This window comes from Haliaeetus leucocephalus, unplaced genomic scaffold, assembly GCF_000737465.1.
Source record: "Haliaeetus leucocephalus isolate CR32 unplaced genomic scaffold, Haliaeetus_leucocephalus-4.0 Scaffold215, whole genome shotgun sequence".
Classification (NCBI taxonomy): Eukaryota; Metazoa; Chordata; class Aves; order Accipitriformes; family Accipitridae; genus Haliaeetus; species Haliaeetus leucocephalus.
Window position 1 is genome coordinate 494,103 of NW_010972651.1, and position 26,282 is coordinate 520,384.

General features: G+C 46.7%; 1 protein-coding gene across 5 annotated transcripts; it reads right to left on the reverse strand.

Annotated features, from left to right (window-relative positions):
• Positions 1 to 2,515: 2,515 nt before the first annotated feature.
• On the reverse strand, positions 2,516 to 26,274 carry BTBD2 (BTB (POZ) domain containing 2). 5 transcript variants are annotated; one of them, XM_010566607.1, is made up of 10 exons: positions 24,089 to 24,519; positions 23,223 to 23,547; positions 19,688 to 19,807; positions 16,177 to 16,333; positions 12,278 to 12,383; positions 11,305 to 11,502; positions 8,226 to 8,418; positions 6,457 to 6,544; positions 5,273 to 5,419; positions 2,516 to 4,695 (listed from the first exon to the last, which is right to left on the reverse strand). In XM_010566607.1, the coding sequence occupies exons 3-10, from the start codon at positions 19,768 to 19,770 to the stop codon at positions 4,534 to 4,536; spliced, it is 1,134 nt and encodes a 377-aa protein (XP_010564909.1). In that variant the 5' UTR covers positions 19,771 to 19,807; positions 23,223 to 23,547; positions 24,089 to 24,519; the 3' UTR covers positions 2,516 to 4,533. The 5 variants fall into 5 exon arrangements, with proteins under 5 accessions (XP_010564909.1, XP_010564913.1, XP_010564911.1 ...); XM_010566611.1 differs by lacking the exons at positions 23,223 to 23,547; positions 24,089 to 24,519 and adding an exon at positions 26,103 to 26,274; XM_010566609.1 differs by lacking the exon at positions 23,223 to 23,547.
• Positions 26,275 to 26,282: the final 8 nt, after the last annotated feature.

Consider the following 26,282-nt stretch of genomic DNA (forward strand, 5'->3'; position numbering starts at 1 on the left):
AGACCCCAAATCATGGGGGGGGCTGTGCCAGCCTGGGGGTTGGGGGATGTCCCCCTGCCTGGGCACCCATGGGCCACAGCTGCACATGGGGGCCCTGGGGAGGGCACTGCGCCGTGGCCCCTCTTCTTCCTAAATTTGGGATTGACCCCGGCTTTGGCTTCTCCTGGGCTGCAGCAGGGCAGGAGGGGCCAGGGCAGCCCCAGCTGCTGCTGTGTCCCCCGGCCACGGTGGGGAGGGGTGACATGCAACGTTTGACCTTGTTTCCCCAACGAGGCAAACAAACAAAACAAAAAATTTAAAAAAAAAAATCGCCTTAAATTTTCACTGGAAGCAGACCCTTCTTAGAGCATCGGCTCAGACCAACGCAAGCGGAGGCCGAAGAGGAGCCGTGGAGGGGAAGGGACATGGCTGTGGGCATTTGCCCAGCTCCATCTGCACCCTCTGCCACCGGCAGCTGCGAGCAGGGCTGCGGGGGCAGCCGAGGACAGCGGCCCGGCCTCCAGGACTTACTGTCCTTCCAGCGAGGAGTCCAAAAACTGAGATTGTACGTGAGGGCGTTTGTTCCATTGCGAGTTTAGTTACTGCTTTAAAACAAAGTGTACAGAAATGGCATTTAAATTTCTCTGATGCTTCCTGGAAGCCATAGAATTTAGGGGCTTTTTTTTTTAATAAAAACAATTAAAAAATAAAATAAAAAAATCTTTAAAAACCTATGCATTCTTCTGCATTTGATTGCATGGCCCTGAGGGTGGGGACACTGACCAGCCCCCCCCCCCCCTTTCCATCTGAGGCTCCACCAGCAGCGGGTTCCCCATCCCTGGGGAAAACTGCCCCTGCTCCTCCATGGCCGTCCCTAGCAGAGGGCCACCTCCCCAGCCACGCACTGTGCACCGGCCTTTCATGCAGCTAAACAGTACCGAGCTTAAAATACATCCCCCTCATTTCTTTTTCATGTGAAACAGCAGGAGGAAAGCTGGGGGAGGTGGGGGGGGGGGGGGCAGCAGGGAGGCTCATGGCTGCAGGCAGCTCCCTGCCCAGCCTGATTCTCCCCAGGGCTCCCAGTGGATGTTCCTCTAAAAACCCGGTGAGTGGGGAAGTTGGTGGCTCAGGAGGGCAGTTCCCAGCTGGAGCCCGGTCCAGCCACAGGCAGGGCTCTACAAAAGGGGGTTCCGCAGCCCTGATGCAGGTGGGGGGAGCTGGAGGACTGCCTTCCAGTCCTGCCTGAGCAGACAGGGCAGGGCAGCTGCCCTTTACCCCTCACTCACAGCAAGATCCCTGCTTTCAAAGACCCAGACTGACCCCTGCAAAGGCCAGGGCAGCTTTTAACGCATGTTTAATTGCCAAAACCCTTCAATCAAGGCGAAAGAAATTCAGTCATAAATAACACGCTAAATCGAAGGGCTAACACCCACCCAGCATCCTCCTGCTCTCCTCCCCCAGAGAAACACAGGCTCCACAACCTCATTTCCCAGAGGGTCTGGGCTTCCCAAGCAGTGATCCGTCTTTCTCTTGGGACTCCTGAGAGTCCAACTCATCCCACGCACCACAGAAGAGGAAGCTGAGGACCTTGTGCCCTTGGCTGGGGGAGAAGGGCCAGGAACGAGCTCAGGATAGATCCCCCCATCCGCCTTTCCTTTGACACACTGGCAGCCATCAGCTCTCTTCAAATCATGAAGAAACTTTTGTAAAGACAACCTGAATGTCTTTATTGATTTCCTATTTACAAATCACAAAGCTGGCCAAAAGCAGAGTGTGAACACTGAACAAGAGCATCGGATACATTCATCAATATAGCACTGGAGTCGAGACAGTCCCAGCTCTGCTCGGAAGGTGACGTGGTACAACAGAATGTCTCATACTTTTGGAAACAGGCATGTCCAACAATGATTTACATTCATCTATCTACAAAAGCCAGAATTGCATCAAACTGCGTAAAAGCCGTAAGAACAGAAGTTGCTCAGGTGTAGTTCAGAGTTTGACTCCTCTCCCTCCCCGACACGCTACCAGACCTACCTTGTGGGGTGATGGTGGGAAGGGTGGGTTTGGGAAGAGACTCTGCATAACAAAATAGTACTAAAACCAGATGCTTCCAGGGAAGAGCCAGGAAGGAGGCGCCTACCTCAGCTGAGCAAGCCCTGCTATCAAGTCCTGCTCTTTCCACAGCCAAGCACACAGCTTTGCTTCTTTCAAATTCCAATTATTACCGCTATTACCACCTATATACAGAATGCCCCGAGGTGCCGCATCCACAGCAGACAGCCTACCCCGGGGAAGGCGCAGGCCCTGACATGGTTCTTGGGTGCCAGTAGTGAAGTTCCCACAACCTTTGAGAAAAGGGGCAGAGGCGGGAGGCGAGAGCAGGCACAACTACAGACATCCCAACGGGCTGCCTGCCCTGCAGGAAGGAGTGTGCCCAGCCTGTTCATCCATCTCACAACACTGTTTGCATTGCACAGAGTCAGGTTCAGTAATGAAGTCATGGACCCATCGGTTTTTTTCTTCTTTTTTTTTTTCCTTTTTTTTTTTTTTTTTTTTTTTTAGTACTGGCCATATTAAAAACATCCTACCTTGAAGCAGGCTTACAATATACACATCTTACAACGTCTTCCTAGAGAACGTAACACACTATTGACATCTCTAATAGCTACTGGTTAGGAGGTGCAGGGCGTTCCTGACAGTATTACTGCTGCGCTGCTGATGAGGAGATACCCGGCCAGCCACGGACCGAGGGCAGAGCCCGACCGCAGGGAGCAAGAGGAGGAGATGTCATTTCCCCAGCAAGTGAGCAGGCACCGAGCCATCCGCACCGGCGAAGGACGACTAGGTTTCAACTTCTAGCAGCTAAGTATGGTGGCAACTGCTGCCCGGTGAGTTACAACAGCTTCATGTGCCTGGAGCAGAGGGGGAGTTTTGCAAAGGGCAACCTCAGCTTTGAGGCAGCACCACCCCTGCCAGCAAGTCCCGTGCAGACTTTGGAAGGCTCTGGCCACGCTGCCAAGCAGGGTTTTAATTACAGCTTCCTCTGCAGAGCAGGGGGAAGAAATAGTCTCGTAGTCTTCACCAGTGGGCAGCGGCTGTGAAGCTGGTCAGGCAACCACAAGCACGAGCCACCCACCTCCTCCCCGGCAGGACAGCGCCTTCACTGCCCAGCCACAGTCGGACCTGCTTATGGGGAAAAGCAATCGGCCCCGAACAGGTAAGAAGGGGGCGTCTTCAAGATTATTGAGCCCAATGGCCCAAAGACAAGTGATATTTGTAAATACCGCATCTTCCTCCTGCGCCTGTCCAAACAGGCAGACTGTGCAAACATATACAGGCAAACAGAGAATCTTTGATGTTTTCCTAAACTGTTTCATAAATCCTCATCCATCTGCTGTGTTATTAGGTAACAGGCAGTTGCATATCAAGCCTCTCTTCCTATTTCGCATCAGGGCAGAAGGCTCTGAAGTGGCCCAGGGCTGGGTTAGCAATGCACAGAAACAAACAGAGAGAAAAATGCATTGAAACGTGCATGAAAACAGCAGCAATACACAGGAACGGGGGGCCAGGTGAGGCAAGTTCCCTTGCTTGCTTCAGCTGACAAACCCCAGCACTATCTGCAAAGGACTTGATTAGCACAGTAACGCCTAGTACAGGTACCCAGCTGCTGAACGCTGCACGGGGGTTATCTGAGGAACACCCATCGTTTGAAACACACTACAGAGTTTGAAAGAAGCATCACCAGGCCCCAGCACAGCACACTGCAGGCAGGGGAGGAAAGAGCCTGCCCGGCCAGAGCCACTGCCCCTTCCCGACTCCGCAGGGCCACGGGCCGTCCGCAGGGGAGGTCGGTTCACTGTCACCAACTGCCCAAGGTAAAGGATTGTCACAAACTAGTGAGAATAGCATGAAAACGCCGCAGTCTCTCCAGAGGCGCTCTAGTTTTGAGGTCTCCCTCAAGACCATGTAGTGCTGAAACAGTGAAGCCTCAGGGAAAAGGCCACTTTCTGTAACTTTTTGAAGGCGGCCGCACGTGCCGTGGCTGGCGGGAAGGAAGGTGCCAGGCACGGGCTGGCCAAGCCCTGCCATTGCAGCGGCGCTGCCGGGCAGGCATGGCAAACCGTCTCGCCTCGACTGCTGAGCTAGAGCAGAAGAGGATGGGCCACACAGCCCTTGACCGTGTCTTTTTGCAGGATTCTCTCCTCACAGCAAGTATAACCACAACCAGAGCCACTCGTTTCCATGCTTCTGACTGGTGGAAAAGCATCTACATTCATTACAGTCAAAAAAACGCATGTTGTTAGATAGGATTAATCAGTAAAGTGAAAAATGACTAGCCACAGACAACCTACAATGATACTGGTATACCAGTTAGTCTGGTACGTGATAGCAGCAGAATCACTAGCACAAGGCAAAACATGAGCTTTGAAATGATTTTACTGAGACCTTTGGCTAGTGTGGCTCCAATAGGTGTGGTCAAACTCAGCCAGAAATTTAGTTTGGAAGGTCACGGGGAAGAGAACGGAAGAGTCCAGAGCCAGCTCCGCAGCTGCACTATGTGTAGAAGATGATCTCTGGGATTTGTCCATCCTCCACAGAAGTGCCGTTGTTATTCCCAGCCGCGTAACAGAACGTAAAGCAGGTTTTGGCTCCTGTTGTTGGTGATTCATGGATCACTTTGCGCAGTCCTTTGGTTCCATAGTGGGAATCTGGACCCTGTGATGGTCACAGAAGACAAGAATAGATCAAGACAGGGATCGCAGCCCCACAGGACCCTGCTGCCCAGGCACACTCTGGGAGGTTTGGCCTCACAACCTGGCCTGAAGCTATGAGCTTTGGAGATCTCAGCACCTCCCTTTTCTTTCTGGTTCTTGCACCTCAGGTATTTTGAGCAAAGTTCTCGTCTTTGTCAGAACTTAACACTACATTTACCCAGATCTCAACAGTTAAATATCAACTTTTTTAAGCCACTGCAGGCAGGCTCTGGATTACATGCCTGCAGAACTGACAGTTTATCTGTATATACTAAAAGAAAAATCCCATCACTTCATCACTAATGCAGCCTGTTAGTTACCGTACACTTGCAAGACAAGTTAAAAAACAACTCTGAATGCTGGTGGTGAACGTGCTTATTGCACCACCAGGTGAAGGACTACAGAGCAGACCTTCGAAATTATACTACAATCCTTGAAAAATGCAGAGCAAGAACCATGTTGCACTGAAGGGACTAAAGAAGCCTGCTTTCACCTGTTTTTATCTTGTGTCTTCTACCCATGCTGCCCCAGTACAGTACCTTTAGAGTAGCACATGCTGTATAGTTGACGTTGGGTAAAATTTCAACAGGCTCCTTGAACATGACCCGGAATGTGTTTGATGATCCGTCACAGCTGAACCCCGTGTCATTCTGCCCCAGGACTGTGTTACTGTCTGTGTGGATGATCTGCAAGACACGTGTTAACTTTTAACCTCCACAGTTAGTTGAACGCTGCCCTGCACCAGCAGAGGTGTTATCGCCTGAACTGGACTGAATCTGAGGGACTCAATAGTTTGACCACCCCCATTACAACTGCACTATCCCATTACTTATGTCCGTCTTCAGTGCTGTGATCACACCAAACAACTGTGGGCTTGGGTCCCAGACAGCCCAAGACAATCCCTCCTTACCCTGAAGCCTGGCAGAGGACTGCAGGCCAACGTTCTGCGCTTAGATCTTCACTTGCCTTTCTCCTCCAAGAGCTCAGGGGCACCAGAAGGAGACCCTGACAATTATGGAAGAAGTGCTGACAGACTGTGCTTGTCACTTCAGCTGTGCTGTGCTGGGGTAACTTTCCTGGGGCTGGTTCTTCTCAAGTGATCCAGACTGAGGTTATGTACACACATCCAGAACAAGGCACACAAGATTTCCATAAGCCACCCCACTCTTTGCACAAGATCATGACAGAGTTCAGACAACCAAGTCTCCCTCAGTCCTACTCATCATCTCAAACAGGACACTGATGACATGAGGCTGCACATCAGCACTGCACAGGCCCAGCACAGACACAGCAATGGCTTTTTTCTCTTCCTTTGTTGAATCGTGGCTGCTCCACTGCATTTGTACAGCTCGCAGCAAAAGACGATCAAAGTACTATTGCAGCACCCAACTACTGCCAGGCAGAATTGGCCTGGCCTGCTCGGCGTGGGAAAACATGCACAGCTTCTTCTCAAACTGTGTCACAACTCTCCAAGATGTATTTTCAAAGGCTGCGAGTGGACTTCAGGCGATACTGCAGTGACGCATGCAACGGGAGGTTGCATAAAATCAAGAGCAATAATCCCTCTTATCCCCAGTGCCCCATCTGGCCCTCACCACATCTGCCAACCACACTATCTAGAAAACACAGTCCCTTCTAACTTAAGATTTTGTTACATATTCACTAAAATGTGTAAGTTAGTCCCTACAGCAGCAAATATTTTTAACGTAGGAAAGAGAATTACCTGTATATTTACTTGGTAATCCGTTGGCCCATGTATGGATCCGTATAATCCAAACCCAACTACAAATATCCTTTTGTTTACTGAGAACCTGCAGGAACAGATCAGGAAAGTCGGACCAACTTGCCACTCCTGTATTGTTTTAGTACAACGATAATACACAAATATCTTCACTCACTTTAATTTTTTACCTATGATTTAATCAAACATGCTACAGTTTTAAGTGCAACTCTTACTAATAACTGAAATCCTTTACAGAAACCATAATTTGTAAGCTTACACCTTTGACTGTCCTAATGGGATGGCAATAATTTTGTTTGCTCATGTAAAATACAAACCTGCACAATCCCATCACTGAACTTCAGAGCCCAGGCTCAGAAAGCATTTCAAGGTTGCGGTGCAATGTCAGCATCCAAAAATGCCAGCCAGGCAAAGGCAGGGTAGCCTGCAGAGCATGGAATAGTGCCCACCCTCACAGCAGCAGCAGTCTTTCCAGCAAGGTAACAGCAAAGACCACTTAAAGTGTCATTAGGTATTTCACTGCTGAGTACTGGAGGAGAATTGTCGATGTGCTTCTGAGTATTTGCTGGATATGGCTGCACTCAAGATTTACCCAAGAGTAGAAAATAAGATTCAATAGCTCCTGAACGCAGGAATCCCTGCTGCCTAAGGCAGCAAGGGGAAGCATATTCACCCCACTGCCCCACTACAGCTCCACCTTCTCAGGTAGCAGAAAGTCTCAGTGCCTGCCAAAACTTCCAACATAATTTCTTCACCCATCCACCAACTCTTTCAGTCCTGCGTGTTTCAAGAACAAACATCTGCAGCAGGCTAGAAGCCACTGCTCTGCAACCAGCATAAAACATTCAGTGTTGAAACTGCACACAAGCCTTGCTGAAGACTGACCCTGACGCTGCCAGCAGCTGAACTTAAAGTCAAATACAAGCTCCAAAAATTCTCTGAACATTAGATCTGAGAGCAGTAAGTGTTTGGAGCTAGCAGCTCTTCCAATTACAGTCTCCTGTAAGGGGGTGAATGGATCAACAAAAAGGCTTTAAAATTTTAAAGAACTGTATTAATGCTAGTCCTCCTTCCACCCAAGACAAAGACGAATTGGGAAATAACTACAGCTTTCTGATTACCTCCTGTCTTGCTCTGATCGCTTGGCCACACAAGGCTTGCAAACCACCATTTGCCGCACCACACCACCACATCTGTCACAACTGGGCTTTGCTGTTTCTCTACAAGCTTAGGTCTGAACAAACTAGATATTAGCAGAAAAGCAGGCGCAGCAAGCATTTTATCCTAATCCCTCCCTCAAATAGGTAAGATTAAGGGGCTTCAACAAGCCACATTTACACTTACAATAAAGCAGGGAACCAACCTGATGGAGCACCGGTTAGTCAACATACCCAGGCACAGGAGGAAGCCATGAGCTGCCTGGTGACTCCAACTGCTACATGCCCATACAGCTGCAAGAAGCCACTTGAAAAGGAGAGAAATAATCCCCCAAGAGGCCTGTGCTGGAAGGCCACATTTGCTGGAAACCTTTGCCAATACAGAAGCAAAGTGGCAGCCTGCAGCTGCACATGCAGGTTAATGCATCAGGCGATGCTTTTGCCCAGCAAAACACTTTCCCTTCAGGGTTCACACTAGGGTTTATATGGTGTAAGTCAGGGTCTAGCATGTAACCTTGCGGGTTTAGGTCTAGAGTAGGCTCAAAGCTCAGTAAACATGAATCTATCAGCAGCAGAATTAGCAGAGAAGCTGACCTTATCCTGTCACTAGTCCCACTGTACCCCCAGCGGCTCTCCACCTGCTGGAAACGGCTGATGCTGCATTCCTTCCCCCGCAGGCAGCAGCGTGGTCTGTCGATGAACTCCACCCGTGGCTTTGGGTTCACTGTGAAGTGGAGGAACAGGCTCACCACTTCCCGGTCCGTGAGGATTCCCGACTGGGCAGGCCCTGCAGAGGAGCACAAAAGCAGCGATGCCGTCAGCCTTCAGAAACCAGAAGGGATCTTTTGGGGGTTTACATGGGGAGGCAAACTTGACTTGCAGCTAAGAGTGGGCCAAACCCACATCGCACATGGGACCTCGCTGGTGCGTCAGGAAGTTAAATCCCAGACAGAAACGTGCTGCCTGCCTTTTATTTGCACGCCAATCATGGGCCGCTGAGCCTCTGTACGGAGCACGTATATGAAACGGCGATTAAGCGTGCAGCTCTGCAGAGCCAAAATGCATTTAGCCAACAGGACTGGTTTAAAAACCTAAAACATGCAGCTAATCCAATCCTTCCCCTGCTCCCTCAGGAAATGGTAATACTGGTAAGAGACAGGGATTTTCACACATCTACACCAGTATTTTATAATATTACTGTTAAGACACCATGAAAGCCCAGGAGGGGGTAGTGGGAGGGAATGTCACCTGGTTACCATCAACTTAGAAAGTACAGGAGTATTTTTCAGTGAAGACAAAGGTGGTTAAGCTCACGCCCTGCTTTGACTCCCTCCTTCCCTCGGGCATTTAATCCCTGCTTTGGGTTTGTTTGGGTTTTTTTTAATACCTTTATTGTAGAACCCAGGGAAAAATGCTAGTGATTTTTGCAAAAGTTCAAACACGTTCTCACCCTTTCTCCAGTAACTACAGACGTTTTTTCCCAAAGTGATGCTAAACTCAAGCTTTGGAAACTACTTTGAATACTTTCAAAAGTGGAACCAGGTAAAAATTTGTCTTTTAGCGTAATAGTCAAAAGCTGCTCTGCACGTCTGTTTGCAAGAGGGTTTTAACAGAAACAAGACTACCACGTACTGGAGAAACAGTAGCGTTAATGTGGGAAGCAAATGCCTAGCTACTTCTTGGTCCAAAACGACTTGTAGTTGGTTAAATTCAACACGATACTACGTGGGCCAAGGCTGCAATAGGTAGAGGTGAAAGAATTTAAGGAAGTCGACTGTTAACAGATAAATGAGCTTACGGATACTTTGCTCAGCAAAAATTAGCCATCATTGATCATGCCTAAACTTATCCTGTGTTGCTGCAATTCAGTTTTCAAATGTTTCAAATTACTTGCTCTAAGGGAAGGGAGTGACACATTTGCCAGTTAAAACATCTTCATGCAAAACTCCATGTTTGATACCAGATTATACAATAAAGTGGTGAAACCACTGCCTGTAAAGATCCTTTTTTTCCTTCTTTTTTTTTTTTTGCTTTTGGGAGAAGGGGTGGAGGGGAGTGGTTTCCCTCTCCTACCTCTGCTGTGATCACCAAAGAAATCAGAGTCGCTCAGAAAAAGGACAAAGCTGAAGCAATTCCAAGGTCATCCCTTGTTTAAGGAACAGCTGACCAAGGCACCCTCTCAGATTTGGGGTTTCTTTTGTTCATGTTTTAGGTTAAAGTGGATGGAGAAAACTTGAAGAGCTTCTCTCAAAGCAAGAAAACTAACCAAAGATCCAAGTCAAACAGGCAGTTGTGACAGTATGTGAAAGGACATTGACATTCCCAGCTCAAAGGCTTCAACCCAAATATGCCAAATTAACACATTCCTCCCAGTGAGGCAGAATGATGCAAGATCTGAAGGAAGGGTTGCAAGAAGCAGTATCTACAGAAAAATGCAAAGCTTGGTATACACAAACTACTCTGATGGCTGTAACGCTATCCAGAAGGAGGATGCTCTCTCCCATCAAGCCAGATCATAAGCCTGTGATCTGCTGCAAAGCTGCTGTTTGGCATGGTGCACACCAAGGAATGGAGCCTGCCGTGTTTTCACCCAGTGCCAACACAAAGGAAGGTTACCCAGTTCAGTTGAACAGACCCCTGCCTCCCTGACCAAGCTGTTTCTGAAGAGATTCACATCCCTAAGACTACATCACAGCTGTGACAGGCAAAATAGATAGTGAGAACCGAATTTTAAGCACAGATTTACTTCTTACTAATATCCCTCTTCATCTTGAAATATGTACATTAACTGTTAATAAGCTGACGACATCTCTGCCTCGAGAAGTGATTTGCAAAGGAAGTGTTGTCAGTGACCCCTTTTGCTTCTTTGTACACATAATTGCAGCCTAAAACAAGTTTCAATTTTGAAAATGGCTCCACAGTGTCTTTTAGGATGAAAACTATTTAAGCTGATTGCCAGTTTTCAGTCCCTGGAGAATCACCAGAGTATGAAGTCAAAGACCACAGGCAATGAAAACAAAACAAAACATATCTTTAGTCAAAACTGCTAAATGATTTAGACATCTTTGTAGATCAAGATCTGAATGTAAACTTGAAAAATGCTTTGACACACAGACTAAACAATGCCAACCCTGCACCTCAAAGAACGTTTTAAAAGTTTTTTCTTTTATGGGGCTCTGCTCTGAATGGCATCTGCAAGACACAGCCAGCACCACCACTGGATTACAGGCAGCAGCAAATACAGGATGGGGAGAAACATCCTCATTTCTCTTTGGGAGCAGGCTACAATCAACACCCATTATTTGCAACTCCATTAGCTTTGTGTACTTTAAAGCTTGGAATAGTTAGAAAGGAAAGCATGTGAACCCCTGTTTGGATTGCTGCTCTCAGCTGAATGAGAAAGTAACCATCTAAACATACTATGAGTACAGTCGACTGTTATGCGACTTGCTCCTACATGATGGAGCACCGCAGTCCTTAAAACAAGAGTGAATGATCATGGATGAAAATAGCATTTACAGAGTAGATTTTGTAGATCAGTGGGAATGGGGGATAATCTCAAATTTAAATTACTACAGGATACACAGAGAAAAATCCATTTTCATGTACTTGATCCTTTGCAGTTCAGAGAAAGCAAAGACCAGGGTTGCCAGAAATGCCTTTGTTCAGTTACCTGCTGCAAACTCCTCAATAGTCATCAATGGGAAGCGGATAAGAGAAAGCGCTTTGCCCAGTACTTTCCGCTTGTTCTCTGGAATCACCTGAAGTTGCTGCCGTTGACACTCAGCCTCCGACCAGCGAACCACTGCATTAAACAAACGAACCTCCCGGATCCCCAGGGTATCCCTCTCCAGCACCGCAACCAGGGTGTCTGCAAGGCAGGACAGATAGTGACAACTTTAGGCACTAACCCAAATCACCCCCTTTTACCTAGCCAGAAGTACCCTATGTACAGCCAAGGTAAGTAAAAGAGAAGCAATTGAAAAAACAGCATCTCCCAAAAGTGCTGCCTGCAGCCTCCGAGGAAGACATATCTGCATATTCCATAAACAAGGAACTCACTGCAGCAGCAAACAGTGCCCATTTAATTGGCATGTTAATGGAAGTGCAGCAGAATGAATTGCAACTTACTTTACGTGAAAGCCAGAAGGTTACCCGTGCCTTACCTCCATAGTCCATCTCATTAGAAGAAGGTTAAAGTCTGAATTTTAATGTTTGTTAACTGCGCCCAGCAAGTTTTGAAACTGCATACGATAATTAAAATAGCCAGGTCTTGCTTCCAAAAACGCAACACCTTTTTAACTCCAAAACCTGACAAAGACTCAGGAGACAATGCCAACTCCACAAAAGAAGGCAAGTTACACCCACCCAAAACCTGCCAATATCAACAGTGGAAACGAGCTTTATATCATGCCCAGAAAACTCACGTTGCACCAAAGTAAGCAGATTCCAGGACATTTCTGCAAGCAAGCATGCTCTTTTGCAAATGCCTTGTCTCTAGCCACTTAATGCCAGAGACTGTCCGTTCAACACAGTGCTCCAGAACAGCAAAGCCACAAAAAAGAATTGCCAAGTATTAATCTGTAATAACTTCAGAGGCTAGCTTGTTATGAAAGCATGTAGAGGGAGGAGGGAAAAAAGCTTACCAAGATCAATGTCTGTAAACCCCTCCGCGTTGATGGCATCTGATGTGTTCTTGTCTATGTTCTCTAGGCAAAGGCTGGCCAGCTGAGGTTCATCAAAAAGTCTTGCCTAGTAATGAAGAAGGAATCATTAACACAAAAGGTATTTTAAAGTTTACACTAAGTAAGAACCCCCCCTTCTCTCCCAGAGTCCATCTTCATTAGCAATACTATGCCTGACTGCATCATGAATTCACTGGGCTGCAGCAGTCTTTCACAAGCAGTTAAGCATGACGAGGCAAACACTAGAAAAATCTGCATTTGGCATCAGTTCTGTTCTGGCTGTGCATGTCTTCAGGCACGTCTTTGTTTTAACATCACATCAGTTAACGCGGCTATAGTGCTTTCTAGTGCCATACTGACCATGTCAGCTGAGCATGGGTAATTTTAACTACATCATTTTTATATTTAGAAGAAAGCTTTGCCCAATGACCCCAGGCCTGCTCACTCTAGGAATATGCAGAGACAGCTTATTCTGTAAGAACATAGTCACACTGATCTCATGTATTAGCAAAAACGCCTTAGCAGGCACACTGCTTGCGTCCCCAGGAGACGTGCAAAACCCTGCGGGTACACAGCCTGCTTAGTGCGTTTGCGTGTTTTGCACAGAAACAGCTACTCTAATCTAGTTACCTTAAAGAATTCCCCCCAAAATAGGTTACTATTCCAAACAAAGCCTGCACATAGCTTGGAGAGCTGTTCAGAATCTCTCTGCCCAACTTAAGTGCAGTCTCATAACAATTTCACCACCACTTCAGGTCCTCCTGGACCACCAAGACATGTTACCAACCCTGTGCCCAGCATAAGCAGAAATGAGGCGTGAACACACAAAAGCCACTAAGACAACCTCTCATTTCCAATGCTTTGGTTTTGCTATTTAGGAAGGAACTGCCTTAACATTACACCTAACATTAGCACAAGACTACACTGGGACTTGAACTCACTGCCACAGGTTAAGGTTTAAAAATTGTGTTTGGGCTGGGAATTCAGTCACTCATGGAGGCTAGCACTATCGAGCATGTTCTGCTTCACCCTTGCTCATGGGCTGTAGAGCTCAGCAAGGCCAACCTTTGATGCTAAGACCTCAAGTGCAGAGAGCTGAAACAACTCTCCATTTTCTCAGGTACTAGGGAAGCTTCAGCAGTCATCACTCCTGGGGCTGGAGGATTGCCAGTGCCTTATACTCTTGGCAACCAAGAACTGTGACTGACTCAGACTTTACTACCGTAGTGGCTCTCTTTTGACACGTGAAGGACTTACGTTACGCTCGCAGAGCTCTCCCCCACAGCGGCTTTAGGCAAGCTATTATTTCCTTGTTGATCAAAGTGACATTTGCATGTACGTCTGGCAAGAAAGAGGATCAGGGTTCACTATGAGGCACAATCAATTAGGAGAGCTATTTGCCACTGACATTTCTGCCAGAGATTAGCAGTTGCTTGAAACGCTGTCAGTGACATAGTTGCTGGACCAGCAGGATTCAGCAATGATACACGGAAAGGAGGTTTGGGGCTCCACAATCTTAAGTCTACAACCTTAAGCCTGTTGGGACATGTTTTGTAGAAGATGCCTCTCAGGTCTGTAATTGACTGTAGAAATTGTCAATTTGTTGCAGTAAGAGCAGAAAACAGAGGCCGATTTTCACACTGAAGGACCAGAACCAAGAGTATTTTGAGAACAGATGCATTAAGTGAGGTGCCTCGTAAAGCCAGTCATTGAGATACAGATATGTTTCTCAAAGAACACCAGCCTCAAACATTTTAGAGACGTAATATACTGCAACAGCGAATATAAACTAGATACGAATCACCACTGATAATTAATCATAATGGTTAAGCCACAAACAAAAGGAACCAGGAAAGCCTGTCTCCATCTGGCATTTCAGCTGCCCCAGTGCAGCTGACAGAGTGCCAGGCAGTATCTTGGTTTTGATATCTGAAAAATTAGGACACCTTCCTCTTTGCCAAAGAAGGACCTTTGTGGCTTGTAAGGAAGTCACCATGAACCTAACTGCTACCTTGCCAAAGCTGTGAAGTTGGGTTGCAGAGACTTAGCATGCAGCAAAAATCCCTGCATAAAGAATACCACCAAAAAGCTGACACCTCTAATCCTCATGAGGTGATGGCTAGCATAAGATGCCTCTTCAAAACTGCAGCCTATGGGAAAGATCTCTCCTGAGCTCTTGGATAACACCTTCTGATCTTTCAGACTGAAGGCTGCTGAACTCAAAGAATGGGTGAGCTGCAGCCAAAGAGTTACAATTGTCCTACCACGCATCAGACGGGAGCACAGATTTGGCTACTGTCATCCAAGCAAGAATCCTTAAGTCCTGAATCTTCCCCAGGGAAGTGCAGTGTGGTTCCCCCCATGTCTCAGAGGCTGCCTCGCCTGTTTATGGCATGGGGAATAGGGTCAAGTTAAAAAGAGGATGTATAAAGAGGGACAGGGTGTTTTGCAGCAATAGCTGAATCCTAGCAGTGAAGGGTGTCTACAACAGCAATGTAACATAGAACTACTTTAAATATTTCGATCAGGTTCTCAAACTCAAAATCCCAGCTTCATCACAGCACACAAGCAAAGAGCTCAGCAGCGACTGCTTCAGGCCAACACTGCTTCAATTTCTGCAAAAACTGTTGGTGTAGATGCTGCCACCAATGTGGTAACTACAGAGCCTGAAAGATGCTTGTACTCCTGACAAGGAAGAAAAAAGCCAGCAGACAAATACGCTGGGCAAGACAGGACAAGTCCCCAGAACGAGACCACCTTAGTGCATTGGTTCCCAAGTCAGGGCAGCTATGAAAACTCCTCTGCAAGGTTTGTTTAACATCAGAAATCATGGCAGCTTTCCTGAGCTGGCTGATCGGAAATAATCCTCCAGAGCTAGTCAAAAGTATGCCCATTCCCTAAGGGAAAGAAACTTGCACACACAATGCGTATTTGTGTCTTGTTCCTACACCACCCAGAACAGGGTGTGCCTGGCAATGCTATACACACTGGAACACACAGGTGACAGCACTGTGGAAGTCACTGATATGTCATTAGCTGTCAGCAGAGAGGGTGGCAGGGACCAGAAAGGAAAGATGGGGCTAGGAAATTGAAAGGATAGTGATGCCAATTTAATCAACCCGCATGCAGAGTCTGATCTTCTCCAAAATAAGCAGAAGTTGTAAACACTGCCTTCTAGTTTGCTGCTTAGAAGAGTCAAATGGAAGATGGAGGAGTCCAGCCCTCGTAGATCAGATCAGAGGGCCACAAGGATGTGCAACCGGCCTCACAAAGAGTCAAGAAACACAGCTGCACTGAAACTCTAGGTCTGTGTGCCTTCAGTACAGTGGGAGGGTGAGCTCAAACAGGCTGAGGAAGAGATCACTTTGTTCCTCTCCTAAGAAAATAAACCTAAGCACTCATGGAAAAGCTGCATTTTCTTTCACCCCCATTTCAGAGAAACTATTGCAAAAAAGCCCTTCAAAGAATGTCTGGCCAGCTAAATGCAGCAAGCTTTGCACAGAGAAAGCTTATTACACCAGTCCTGAATCTGAACACGTGAAAATCCTCTCATTTCACTTTTCTTCTTGGCAGATGAAATTTTTCCACCCTGTTAATTTCTTCCCCAGCTCACACTCTGGAAGCAATTGCCTGCCACACGGAAACAGAAAGCAGATCTGAAATGGCAGCAACGTTTGCTGTATTTTATTGTTCTTTGTAAGAACCTGCTCATCAGCACTAGACTCCTGTAAGGAAGAATTCAAAATGACACTGAACTGCTCCATTTTGGATGATCAACTCTGCAACATTCAGAAAACTTCCGTTTTCCTATTGTGATGGAGCTTGCTCAAGGGACTTAATGCAAATGATTGCAAACTCACCTGTGTTAACAGCATGAATGCATTGTCTGCTCGGAGGTTTTTTTTAAGAAACTCCACACAATGAGCTTCAAGGGCTGGAACTGCATATTTTTTAGCTGTGTAAAGTGTTGTCATAACAGTCTCTGGTCCAATCTGAACTTCGTCTGAATAAAGAAATCTGAAAACATGCAAACAAACATTGCTCTGGTGAAGCCAATAAGATAACAGGGTAAAAACCCTTGCAATTCATAAAAAAAATGTTTGTGCTTCTGCCTATCATCCTGACCCCATTTCCTATACTTGAGAGATGGAAGGGTTTTCACATCCTTTCCACTGACTCTGGTCAGTGGAAAAAAAAAAAACCAAAACACACATTCTTTACAGTGTAACTTTTAATGAATGAAATAGCTGGGATATCTGCCGAAGCACCTCAAACTGCCTCACATCCCACAACCAGTGAGCTGTTTAGCCTCCCACTTACATTAGGCTAAAACAGTCTCTGGACAAGCGTACCCCTTAAAATTAATATTTTTGGCTGTTGAGTTGGACTAAACAAGGACAAAAATTCAATCCTGCCTGCCTACTTCAGAAGAGAAGCTCCATTTTACATACTAATTCAAATGTGATCAGAAGCACTCAAACATATACATCCACTGCAGATAAGGTGTTTTATCCATACCCCACTTTCCCCTCATCTCTTCACTTTATATACTGAACTGTTTCATTTCATTATACAGATGTTAAAGTACAGCATGCAATACAACTTCAGCATAAAGCAAGAGTTAATTGCAGTGAAAAACAAGGACTGCCACACTGCTACCAAAGCATCAGCCTTCACTGTTAGGCCAAAACAAGGAAGTACATTCATACCGCATGGAAAAACAAAGGTCTTCATAGGAAGCCTGACCGAGCCTCCTCATACCCAAGCATGCTGATTAGAGACAGGAACTGACAGGCTGAGTTCAGTAAAACCAGTTACACACTTGATGTTAGTCCTAATCCCATGCAGAGTTTTTGTTTACTGTTTTTCCTTTAACTAGTCGAGCATTTGCCAATCAGGACCTGAAAGGCCTGAAGCACAGAGGCATAATATTAAGTGTGTTAACTGTGCTTGGCATTCCTATTCCGCGGGATATTTTGGAAACTCCAGCAATTTCTTCTGCATTTCTCACATGGGGGCACAGCAACATCTCACGTTGCCGCTGTTCCTGGAGGCTTCATGCAGCAGCAGGGCTCTTCTAGGGGGATGCCAGGCAGCATCCATGTCTGGAGGGACTTGCTGTAGAGCAGCAGTGGAGCTCCCGGTCCTCTAGCTAGAGAGGGCCAGGATGCAATTCAGGGAAGCATAAACAGGGGGATTCAGAGGAAGGGAAGCGCTCTCATTGCTGTTGAAAGCAGGCTTTTGTGCTGTTCTAGAGCATCTGTTAATAACAGCATCGAGCCACAGGCTCATGAATGTATTTTGCACACATCCCTTTGCCAGTCCTATTTTCATTAAGTAATCCTTTTTATTACAAGATTAAAAGAACACAGTTGCTCTAAAAACAACTAGTTCTATTTACTGCAATGACTGTGTTAGTATTTATTTTTACAGTAGTCCAAACAGTGTGCGCTAAAAGGGATAACAAGAGAGGCTCAAACTGTGAAAAAGTATAGTATCAATTTAAAAGAAGATTTAGATTATAACCCCAGACAATTGAAAATGTTCTTTGGGTTACCATGAAAGTAATAATAATAATAAAAAAATTATCTCTTGTACAATTACAGCAGACCTATTAAAGGCCACTAGACCACAAACACAGTCACTATCTAGTGTCCAGAAGGGACCTTATGCTGAACATTCAGGATGGGCGCTTTGTCCCTTGATAAGCACCTGATCCTACAGCATTAGGTCATGGCTTGGACCAAGTCCAGAGACATATGTAAGGATCAGCTGCCATTTCAGATCAGTGTTTGGAGGGACTGGTTTTACTCTAGGAAGGTTCACACCACGTACTTGGAAAGCTTCCTACTGGAACACAGCACCCAAATTTCCTTTGGCACATTTAAGCTCTAAGCATTTTAAAGGTGACAGCTCGATTCTAGACTTAAGCATCTAAAATATGACTGGACCACGTGCACAGCTACTGCAGCGTAAATGCAGGCTTCGGAGGCACTGTGATAACCCACACACAATTTCTCCTGTACAAAATATAAACATTTCTGTTGAAATCCACCTAAACTCGTCACTTTAGTCTTTTCAGATGATGGTTCTCTTCCAAGACCATATTGTTTACACAAGTGCTGAAATCTCAGCACTGGCAGGGAAAAAACATGCCTTTGCCTCTAATTCACTTGATATTTTAGCCTCGCTAAGTTTTAAAGATAGATACTAACTCTGCACTCCAGAGACATCTACCTGGCTGATACAGAGTCATATGCCATTTAGAGGGATTCCCCATGTGCTGGTGTCTGCTTCAAAATGAGCCACAGGGGAGGGGGCTAGGGGCTCCCTATTATTTCTGGCCTTTCATTCTAGTGAAGATCAGTTTTAAAGTCTTCTAAGACAGCACAGTCATGACCGAAGCACTTTTTGAAGGTAAAGCAAAAAGTATGCCAAAGCTATATATAGTCATTGTTCCCAATAGGAAGCAAGCAGGGAACATGTCAAGAGCACAGGACTGGAAACCCCTGGAAGTAGGTTACAGAAATCCTATAGAAATGGGACAATGACTTTTCGGCATACATTCAGGACTGCTGCTAGATGTTATACAGCACCAGCCGAGCTTAAAGAAATCAGTGAATAGGATGTTACAGCCCCTTCCTCCTCCTTCCCCCAGCATATGTAGACTTACAATGCAGGCTGTAAACGTAAATTCAAAACCAGCTCTCCGAAAGAATAAAACACGCACAAGGGGAGATACCGTACAGAATGGCTGACATTGATTTCATATCCTTGCTTACCTGTTATAACTTGCTCATTTGCCCATAACCTAAATGAGCTCCAAGTACTTGTAACTTACAGAGCTTCAGGAGGAGTACTTTTCCCCACTTCTCTCAAATAGCATTTGGATGAAATCAAACCAATTCCTGAACGAGAATTTATGAGACAATGTCTGAACAGGTGAGTATCAACTTAACTACAAGGGCCAGCACACGCACTTATTCCAATTGCTAACCAGAACACCTCCTTATTGCTGCATTTGCATGGTGTAACCATATATAACTACATATTTACAAAATTATAAACTATCCAGTTTAGTTTTGCCCATACTGCAGATCAGCAGTAGGAGGGCATATTCATTTAACTATTGCTAAACCAAACCTGGGGCAAGTCAGATATTTTTGTGCAGTAGCTACACTAGACTTTTACCCAGGAAAAGAGGGATTTAACACCAGCATTTAAACACCCTTGAACAGATCAACAGAGGCATTTTATTTAGAAACTTAACGATCTCCACTCTACAGAATAGTTCACTGCTTTCATTAAAAATACCCTTCTCTACAATAAATCTGTTCATTCCAGTTATACTGTACATTAGAAGAAGCTTACTTCAGCAGAGCTAGGAAGGCAGCAGGCTCCACATCAGGCAGCTCAATCTCTGTAGAAGTTGTGGCCATTCCACCATTAAACATCGCATCGAAGACTGCGCTGCCCACAGCCAGCACAAACCTAACATTAAAAAACAAACAAGCAAAAATAACTTACGTTAAATCATATTCACTTTCCAAAAAAATCCCAGGCTAGTTGCTATTCCCCAAGGCAACCCCCAGGGAAAGCAAATCGTTCCTAGCGTTAAAGCAAAAATGTTTTGCAACAGAAGGGAGTGTCAGGCTTTCCATCAGTTTACTGCAAAAACAACAAAGCTGCAAGCAACTTCATTTTGAGCCCTGTCTCAGTATACAACACAGTGATGGTTCCCCAAAGGCAAGATTTTGGGCATCATGGAACAGAATACGTGCAGCCACTTTGCAAAGTCCTCATAAGAGCCTAGTGACCATTCACTAGGTTGAGAAGCTAAGAAAAAATGAAGTTAAGGAATTGAAGTTCTTCCAGTGAACAGAAGCCTTGGTGCAATTCCCCACAGTCACGCACTGAAAACACTTAGGGAAAACTTGTCGCTACACACTACGCATCCTCCTCCCTTCTCACCATACGCCAGGAAGACATCCTTGGTGACAGCAGAGCAAGCTCTCAAAACATGCAAATTGCACCAGCAGCTGCGGACACCAGCACCTCCTGCAGCACCCAGCACCAGGGAGCTGCCTTCCCTGGGCACACTGCTGTCTCCTTCCATGCAAAACCTGCTTCGGGCTTAGTCTAGAAGGCAGAAAAAACCTCACTCAAAGCACACTGTCACCGTTAGGTGCACACAAACCCTTTTCGCACTGCTGTGAGTTTACATGATAATTAACAGTGAGAGGCATGTTATCAGCCCTAAAGAAATAAGCAAGAATTCCCACAAACCAGGTTTGAGACCAAAAATAATATTCCAGCGCTCCCATGTAAACAAGATGATTTCCCCCACTGATAAACACCAACTCCTATTTTAGGAGGAGGCATAGACCTGGGCTGCTGAGAGGCCTGTGTATATGTAAGCTGCCATACCTGCCTTATGCCTTACAAAAGCCATTTTGAGAACTTCCATTGTCTGAAAATGCAGAGACGAGTTTTTCCAAGGAAAGCAATCTTGCTCCTGGTGTCTGCAATCAAGCAGCTCCCTGAAGTTAAATACAGCACAGGCCACGAAGGTCACAGCTCAGCAGCGTGGGGAAGCAGAGGAGACCAGGCTGCAGAAGCTGGAAAGTTCAGGGGCTCTTGCTGCAGCAGAGTTTGACGCACGCTTCGACACAGAAGCATCAAGAACTGCAGGCGGAAAACCGTACAGGACAGAAGGCACAAGACAGAAACCTCCAGTACTTGGACCCCAAGGAAAGCCCACCACTAAAGGGGAATTTCAGTCAGATTTTTCTGCAGTAGGAAATTACACAGAAGCCTTTTTCTTTTCCTTTTAAACAAAATTTTTCATTTTCTCGCTTTTCACTCCCCTCCCATCCAGAGGAGGCCTTCCACGTATACAATAGAGTGAAGCGACATGGACATGCCAGGCTTGTTTGCTGTGACGGCCTGTTTGGCTGACAAGCCGGGTTGTATTGTTCCTGATCAGTTAAGAGAGCTAGGGACAAACCACAGTGGTTACAAAAAAAGTACACACATGCATATTTCTATCAAACAATTCTGAAGAAAAATGTCAAGAACAAATAAAAACCCATGTTCACAATACTGGAATTGCCAAATGAAGCAAAAATCCTTGTTCCTACAAAAGCAGTGATGGTGGCAAGACAATCGCAGGCATTATTTGCTACTAGAAATTAACATATATTACTTGCACTCCGGAAATTTTCATTCTCACAGCCAGCACAGTATACATCCTCAATGAGTGGACAGCTTTCAGAAGCTATTTGAAAAGGGCATTCATTTAAAAAAAAATCTCTCAAATTTCTGCTTCCATTTCACTCAGGGACAAGGCAGTCTAATTTTCTGAAACTGCTGAACACTAAAGGGATCCCAGTAGGTGCCAGAGATATACACAGGACTCCAAATTTTAAGTTCCCTTAAAACATTAAGGGAACACAATTAACATAAGAAAATCCCTCTCTCTTCACGGTGTCTTCTTACTCTTGCTAAAATGAACATTTAAAGCTATTCTAAAGACACTCCAGGAAAAGCAGGGATGTGCACCGTTTCTCCTACACAATCCAATAGTTTTCCCCAACCGCACAGGTCTGCAGAAGGAAGAGATAGGGTGTTTCAGATGGGAGAAACACAACTATTAATCCAAACTAGCAGAGTAATAGGGCATACTTTCTTTTCCCCTCCTATTTTCCAAAGCACTGTAGCAACCGGTGCACAGCAAGCCTCTCTCCTAACCCCAAGGAGCGCTGCCTGATACAAACATGCAACTCTAAAAAGGAAAATGCAGGTACCATAAGCCCAGCGTAGTAACCCACCTTTGTCAGAGGAATAATTCAAACAGAGGGTTATTTTTAAACAATGGCGCAGTGGCCAAAACAAAGTGAACTACTGAAAGGATGCAGAGAAATGACCAAAAGCAGAGCAAAAGAACTAAAAAAGCAACACTTGATTTCTCGTCATTCCCTCTGCACAGTGTTAAGAATCAAAGTAAACTGACTAGCAGCAGTAAGAGTCACAGGAACTTCCATGAGGTTAATAATTTGATTTGTCTTCACAAGGATCCAAAGTTGACTCTGAAGGCTTTTGAAGGCCTGCAAGAAAGTGTCTTTCATTCCGCTGCTTATGGCTTCCTACCCACCAATTTTCACTGCTTCCCTGTTCACCTCAGCATCTTCACCTGTCACCTAGTTTAATTTGTATACCCAACAGTCCTGCTCCCTTTCTAGACACTGCGGTAACACCAATAATAAAATAAACCACTCGAGAACCACGACTACCCCACTGCTGCATACCACCTCCCTCCTCCATCTGCTCCACTGCAGAGCAACCTTAAAATATCTATTCCAGAAGAGCTGGCACAGGAACAGAGCAACACATGATGTGCTGGAGCTTGGTGAAACCATAGGTGACAAGAAGCTAATGAACAATGATCGTTTGCTGGGTGCATCCTTCCAGCGCAAGGACTAGAGACACCAGATGAAATGAGCAGGAGGCAGGTTCAAAAACCCCCAGGAGAAGCTCTTCACACACAACCCCAGGAGCTGAGCAGTGGGACATCTTGGCACACAACACTGCAGGTACTGCAAGTTAATATGCATCCAAGAAAAGACAGGACGAGGTCAGAAAAGAGACACTTGGAAACAGCAGCCAAAAACCTACTCAGACTGTCCCCAAGCTGCAGATCCCCCAGGCTGGAGTATATATACACAGGGGTGCATCACCACACACTTGCCCTGTTCCCTTCTGGGCCATGTTTTCTGGCCAATTAACAAGCTTAATTATCACACCCATGCAGATCCTGGCTGATGAGGTTTAGATGTTTCTAATCTCACTGATGTTGTGCTCGATGAAGCAGATCTGGAAAAAGACAAAACAAACTGTTCCCTCTTACTTCTGGGCCTAATCAACGCGTTGACCTTGGCCACATTAGCATCGTGAAGCTTCAAGGCAGCCTGCTTGGTCCAGCCTCGACATCAAAAAAAAGTAAGGCCATTCCATCTTCATGGCTGATTCAGCAGCAAGAGGGAACGACCTCAAGGCGCAGAGATCAAGCTTGCTCCAGGGCAGGCAAGCAACTTCTGCAGGGTCTGAAGCCTCCTGAAGGTGGCAAACGTCTGATCTCAGTGCTGCAGATGCTTCGCAGGACAGATGCTTGGAGAGATGAACCTTCAGTCAAACCCAGCACAGCCACTTATGCCCTTTGTCTACAAACATAGCTTTCACAAACAAAATCAATGTTTGCTCTTAGCTGCCATGCGAGATATCTATTGTCTGCTTCTACGGCTTTATACGAACTGCTGAACTTGCCAGACTCTCTTAGAAACGCACCTGAACTTGCAGCTACATCACACTCAGAAACCTCCTCCCTGCACCACCACGCATGGACAACATCGCTTGCAATCGCTCGGCATATATGCCATTTAACTCCCTCAACCTACAAATACACCACCTCTGCTCTGCTCCGCTCCTTCCTGGAGGAGCCCAACCAGGGAGCAGCTGCACTATCACCTCCAGCTCCTGCAGGACTGTGACTCTCAGATTATTTGTGCTAATCGGTTAGCTGCCAAAGCTGGCGATTTCTAATGCACCGTGCAGCATTATCAAAGATGACAAGTAAGATATTGCAGACCACTCCTCCAGGCACTACTAGCTGCTGTCCAAGAACCCTATTTAGGATATGCTCCTACCACAGCCACACTTTATACCTGGCCTGGTCTGAAAATTAACACAATAAAACCAGACTGTAGAAATACTTACCTGTTAGTGGTGCACTATTTTAGACACCTATCATCAAAGTACGAACATCTGCCCTTGGTTGCTGAAGCAATACACTGCCTCTCAAATTAAATTCTTGGTTGCTTTGCGACTCAATTCCAGCGCAAAGTATCTTCTGCTGTCAGGCTGCTGTGGGAGAACTGAGCACAGAAGGGGTCTGGGTGGTTTTATTTTAAGCTCTCTGCTTCTGAAATAACCACGGTACTTCATGAATCATCAGGATATCCCAACTGTAATATCATATAGGCAAGTTTTACTAAAATCTATGTAATCCATAAGTGGGATGTCACGGCATGACACACTCTATTCTATCTTTACCACCCGGAGCACCAGATGGATTTCAGAGCAATTAAGCAGCATTTCACTTTGTGGCTATTTTTTTTTTTTTTCAAAGCTTCATTTATTTTCCATTTATTTCTGGGCTGAACATTGCCCCTACCCACCTAGCAAGCCTAGTTCTCAGAACAGAAGCAAGCTTACTCAAATACTAATTAAGCTTCAAATTATAAAAGAGCAGAACTGCCACCCTAAATGCTCAAACCAGCCTAGAACAAGCGTGTTTTGTTCGGGAAGCAAGAGAAAAAGGGAAACCTGAAGGGGAAACTTCCAGGAGTGCGAGCACTTACGAGAAAAGCAATAGTTTGAAATAGTTTGGAATGAGGCTCCCTTTGCCAAGCACCACTTCTAAGTACACCAATAAGCCTTCTCCCACCCCCAATTAAAGCAGGTCCCACCTTCGAGCAAAAGGCTCTTATGTTTGCTGTTGGTACAGCCGAGCAGCCCAGGAGGCACTTCCCAGAGCGGTAGGGTGCAAGTGGCATGCATCAAATCACCAGAGCTGCCCCAAGCAGCAGCCAAATGTCAATCAGCCACATTGGTTTTTTGCATTATCCAGGTGGAGGCAATTCCCAGCTTCTCTGCCAGCGAGCAGCTCAGAGCTGCAAACTCTTAAATGGCAGCTCGGCCTTAAACGTTAACCTTGACCGGTTACCTCATGCCCAGATGTCATTCTTGATACAACTCTTCCAGAATCATGGGGTTTGTTTTATAGCAGTGGATTACCCCCAAAATACAGGGCTTCAGAAAAGATTCGAATAAAGGTTATTTTTAAAACAAAATGTTGCGGCAGAAATCTGGTTTCTCAAATCATCGCTCTTTCTTTTCCATCCCCAACGCTCTCACCGATCCCTGAATCTGTCGGCAGAGATCAAGCACTCTTGGAGACTATTCCTCCTCTCCCCCACAACCCACAAAAACAAGGATTGCTTCCAAATGAGATCCAGGGATTTGGGGTTTTTCCCCACTGCGCTTGCCCCAATCGCACCTACCCTCCACGGAAAACACTCCTAGCCGAAAGCTGGACCCCGTCACCCAGGCTGGTAACCGCAAGAAGAAACACAACATCGATCCGAGGGCTGGGAGAGATTTGGGGCGACAGCGACTGACCACGCCGAGGCGCAGAGTCGCCTCCTGACACGTCAAAGACCGAACTGGGGGGGACCCACGCTCCGGACCCCGGTGCTGCCCGGCTCCCTCCGTCCCGCCGGGGTGTCGGGAGGCCGAAGCAGAGCTGGGCCTCGCTGAGGCCGATGCATCCCCCCGGGCTTGGCCGCTCCCGATGGCGGATAAAACGCGGGGTGAAGTTACCCGACACCCCCACCCACCCTTTCTCCTTTCATGAGGGAAGCACAGAAGCCCAAACCCTGCACCCACCCACCCCCCGCCGGCGGGGGGGGGGGGGGGGGGGCAGACACCCCACGGCAGACCCTCACCCACGGCCTGCCCTTAGGCCCGGGACCCCCGACCACCTCGCAGGGACCCCAGCAAGGCCTACGGGCAAACCCCCCACCTCCTCCACGGCCTGCCCAGGCCGCCGCAGGGCCCGGAGCACCCCCACGGCCCGCGTATCCCCCGCAGCCCACCTCGGTCGCCCGGGTCCTCACGCGTGGGGCACCCCCCGCGCCGCTCCCCCCCTTTCCCTCCCCGCGCGGCCCACCTGTGCGCCGGGATGCGCTGCGAGCCGCGGCCCTTCCCCACCAGGAAGTGCACGTCGCTGAGCACCTCGTTGTTGAAGAGGAAGGCGAAACGCTCCTGCACCGTCGGCTTCGTCGCCTGCCAGTTATAGACCGGCTCCCGCTGCAGCGCCCCGCCGGGGCCGCCCGCCCCCCCGCCGGCC

Coding starts and splice junctions, on each gene's coding strand:
- BTBD2 (XM_010566611.1), bottom strand. CDS start 19,770: ATGTTTAATGGTGGAATGGCCACAACTTCTACAGAGATTGAGCTGCCT. Junction 11,503..12,277: donor GTTTACAGACATTGATCTTG/GTAAGCTTTTTT, acceptor CCTGCCTTGCAG/ACACCCTGGTTGCGGTGCTG. Junction 4,696..5,272: donor CAGCATGTGCTACTCTAAAG/GTACTGTACTGG, acceptor TGACCATCACAG/GGTCCAGATTCCCACTATGG.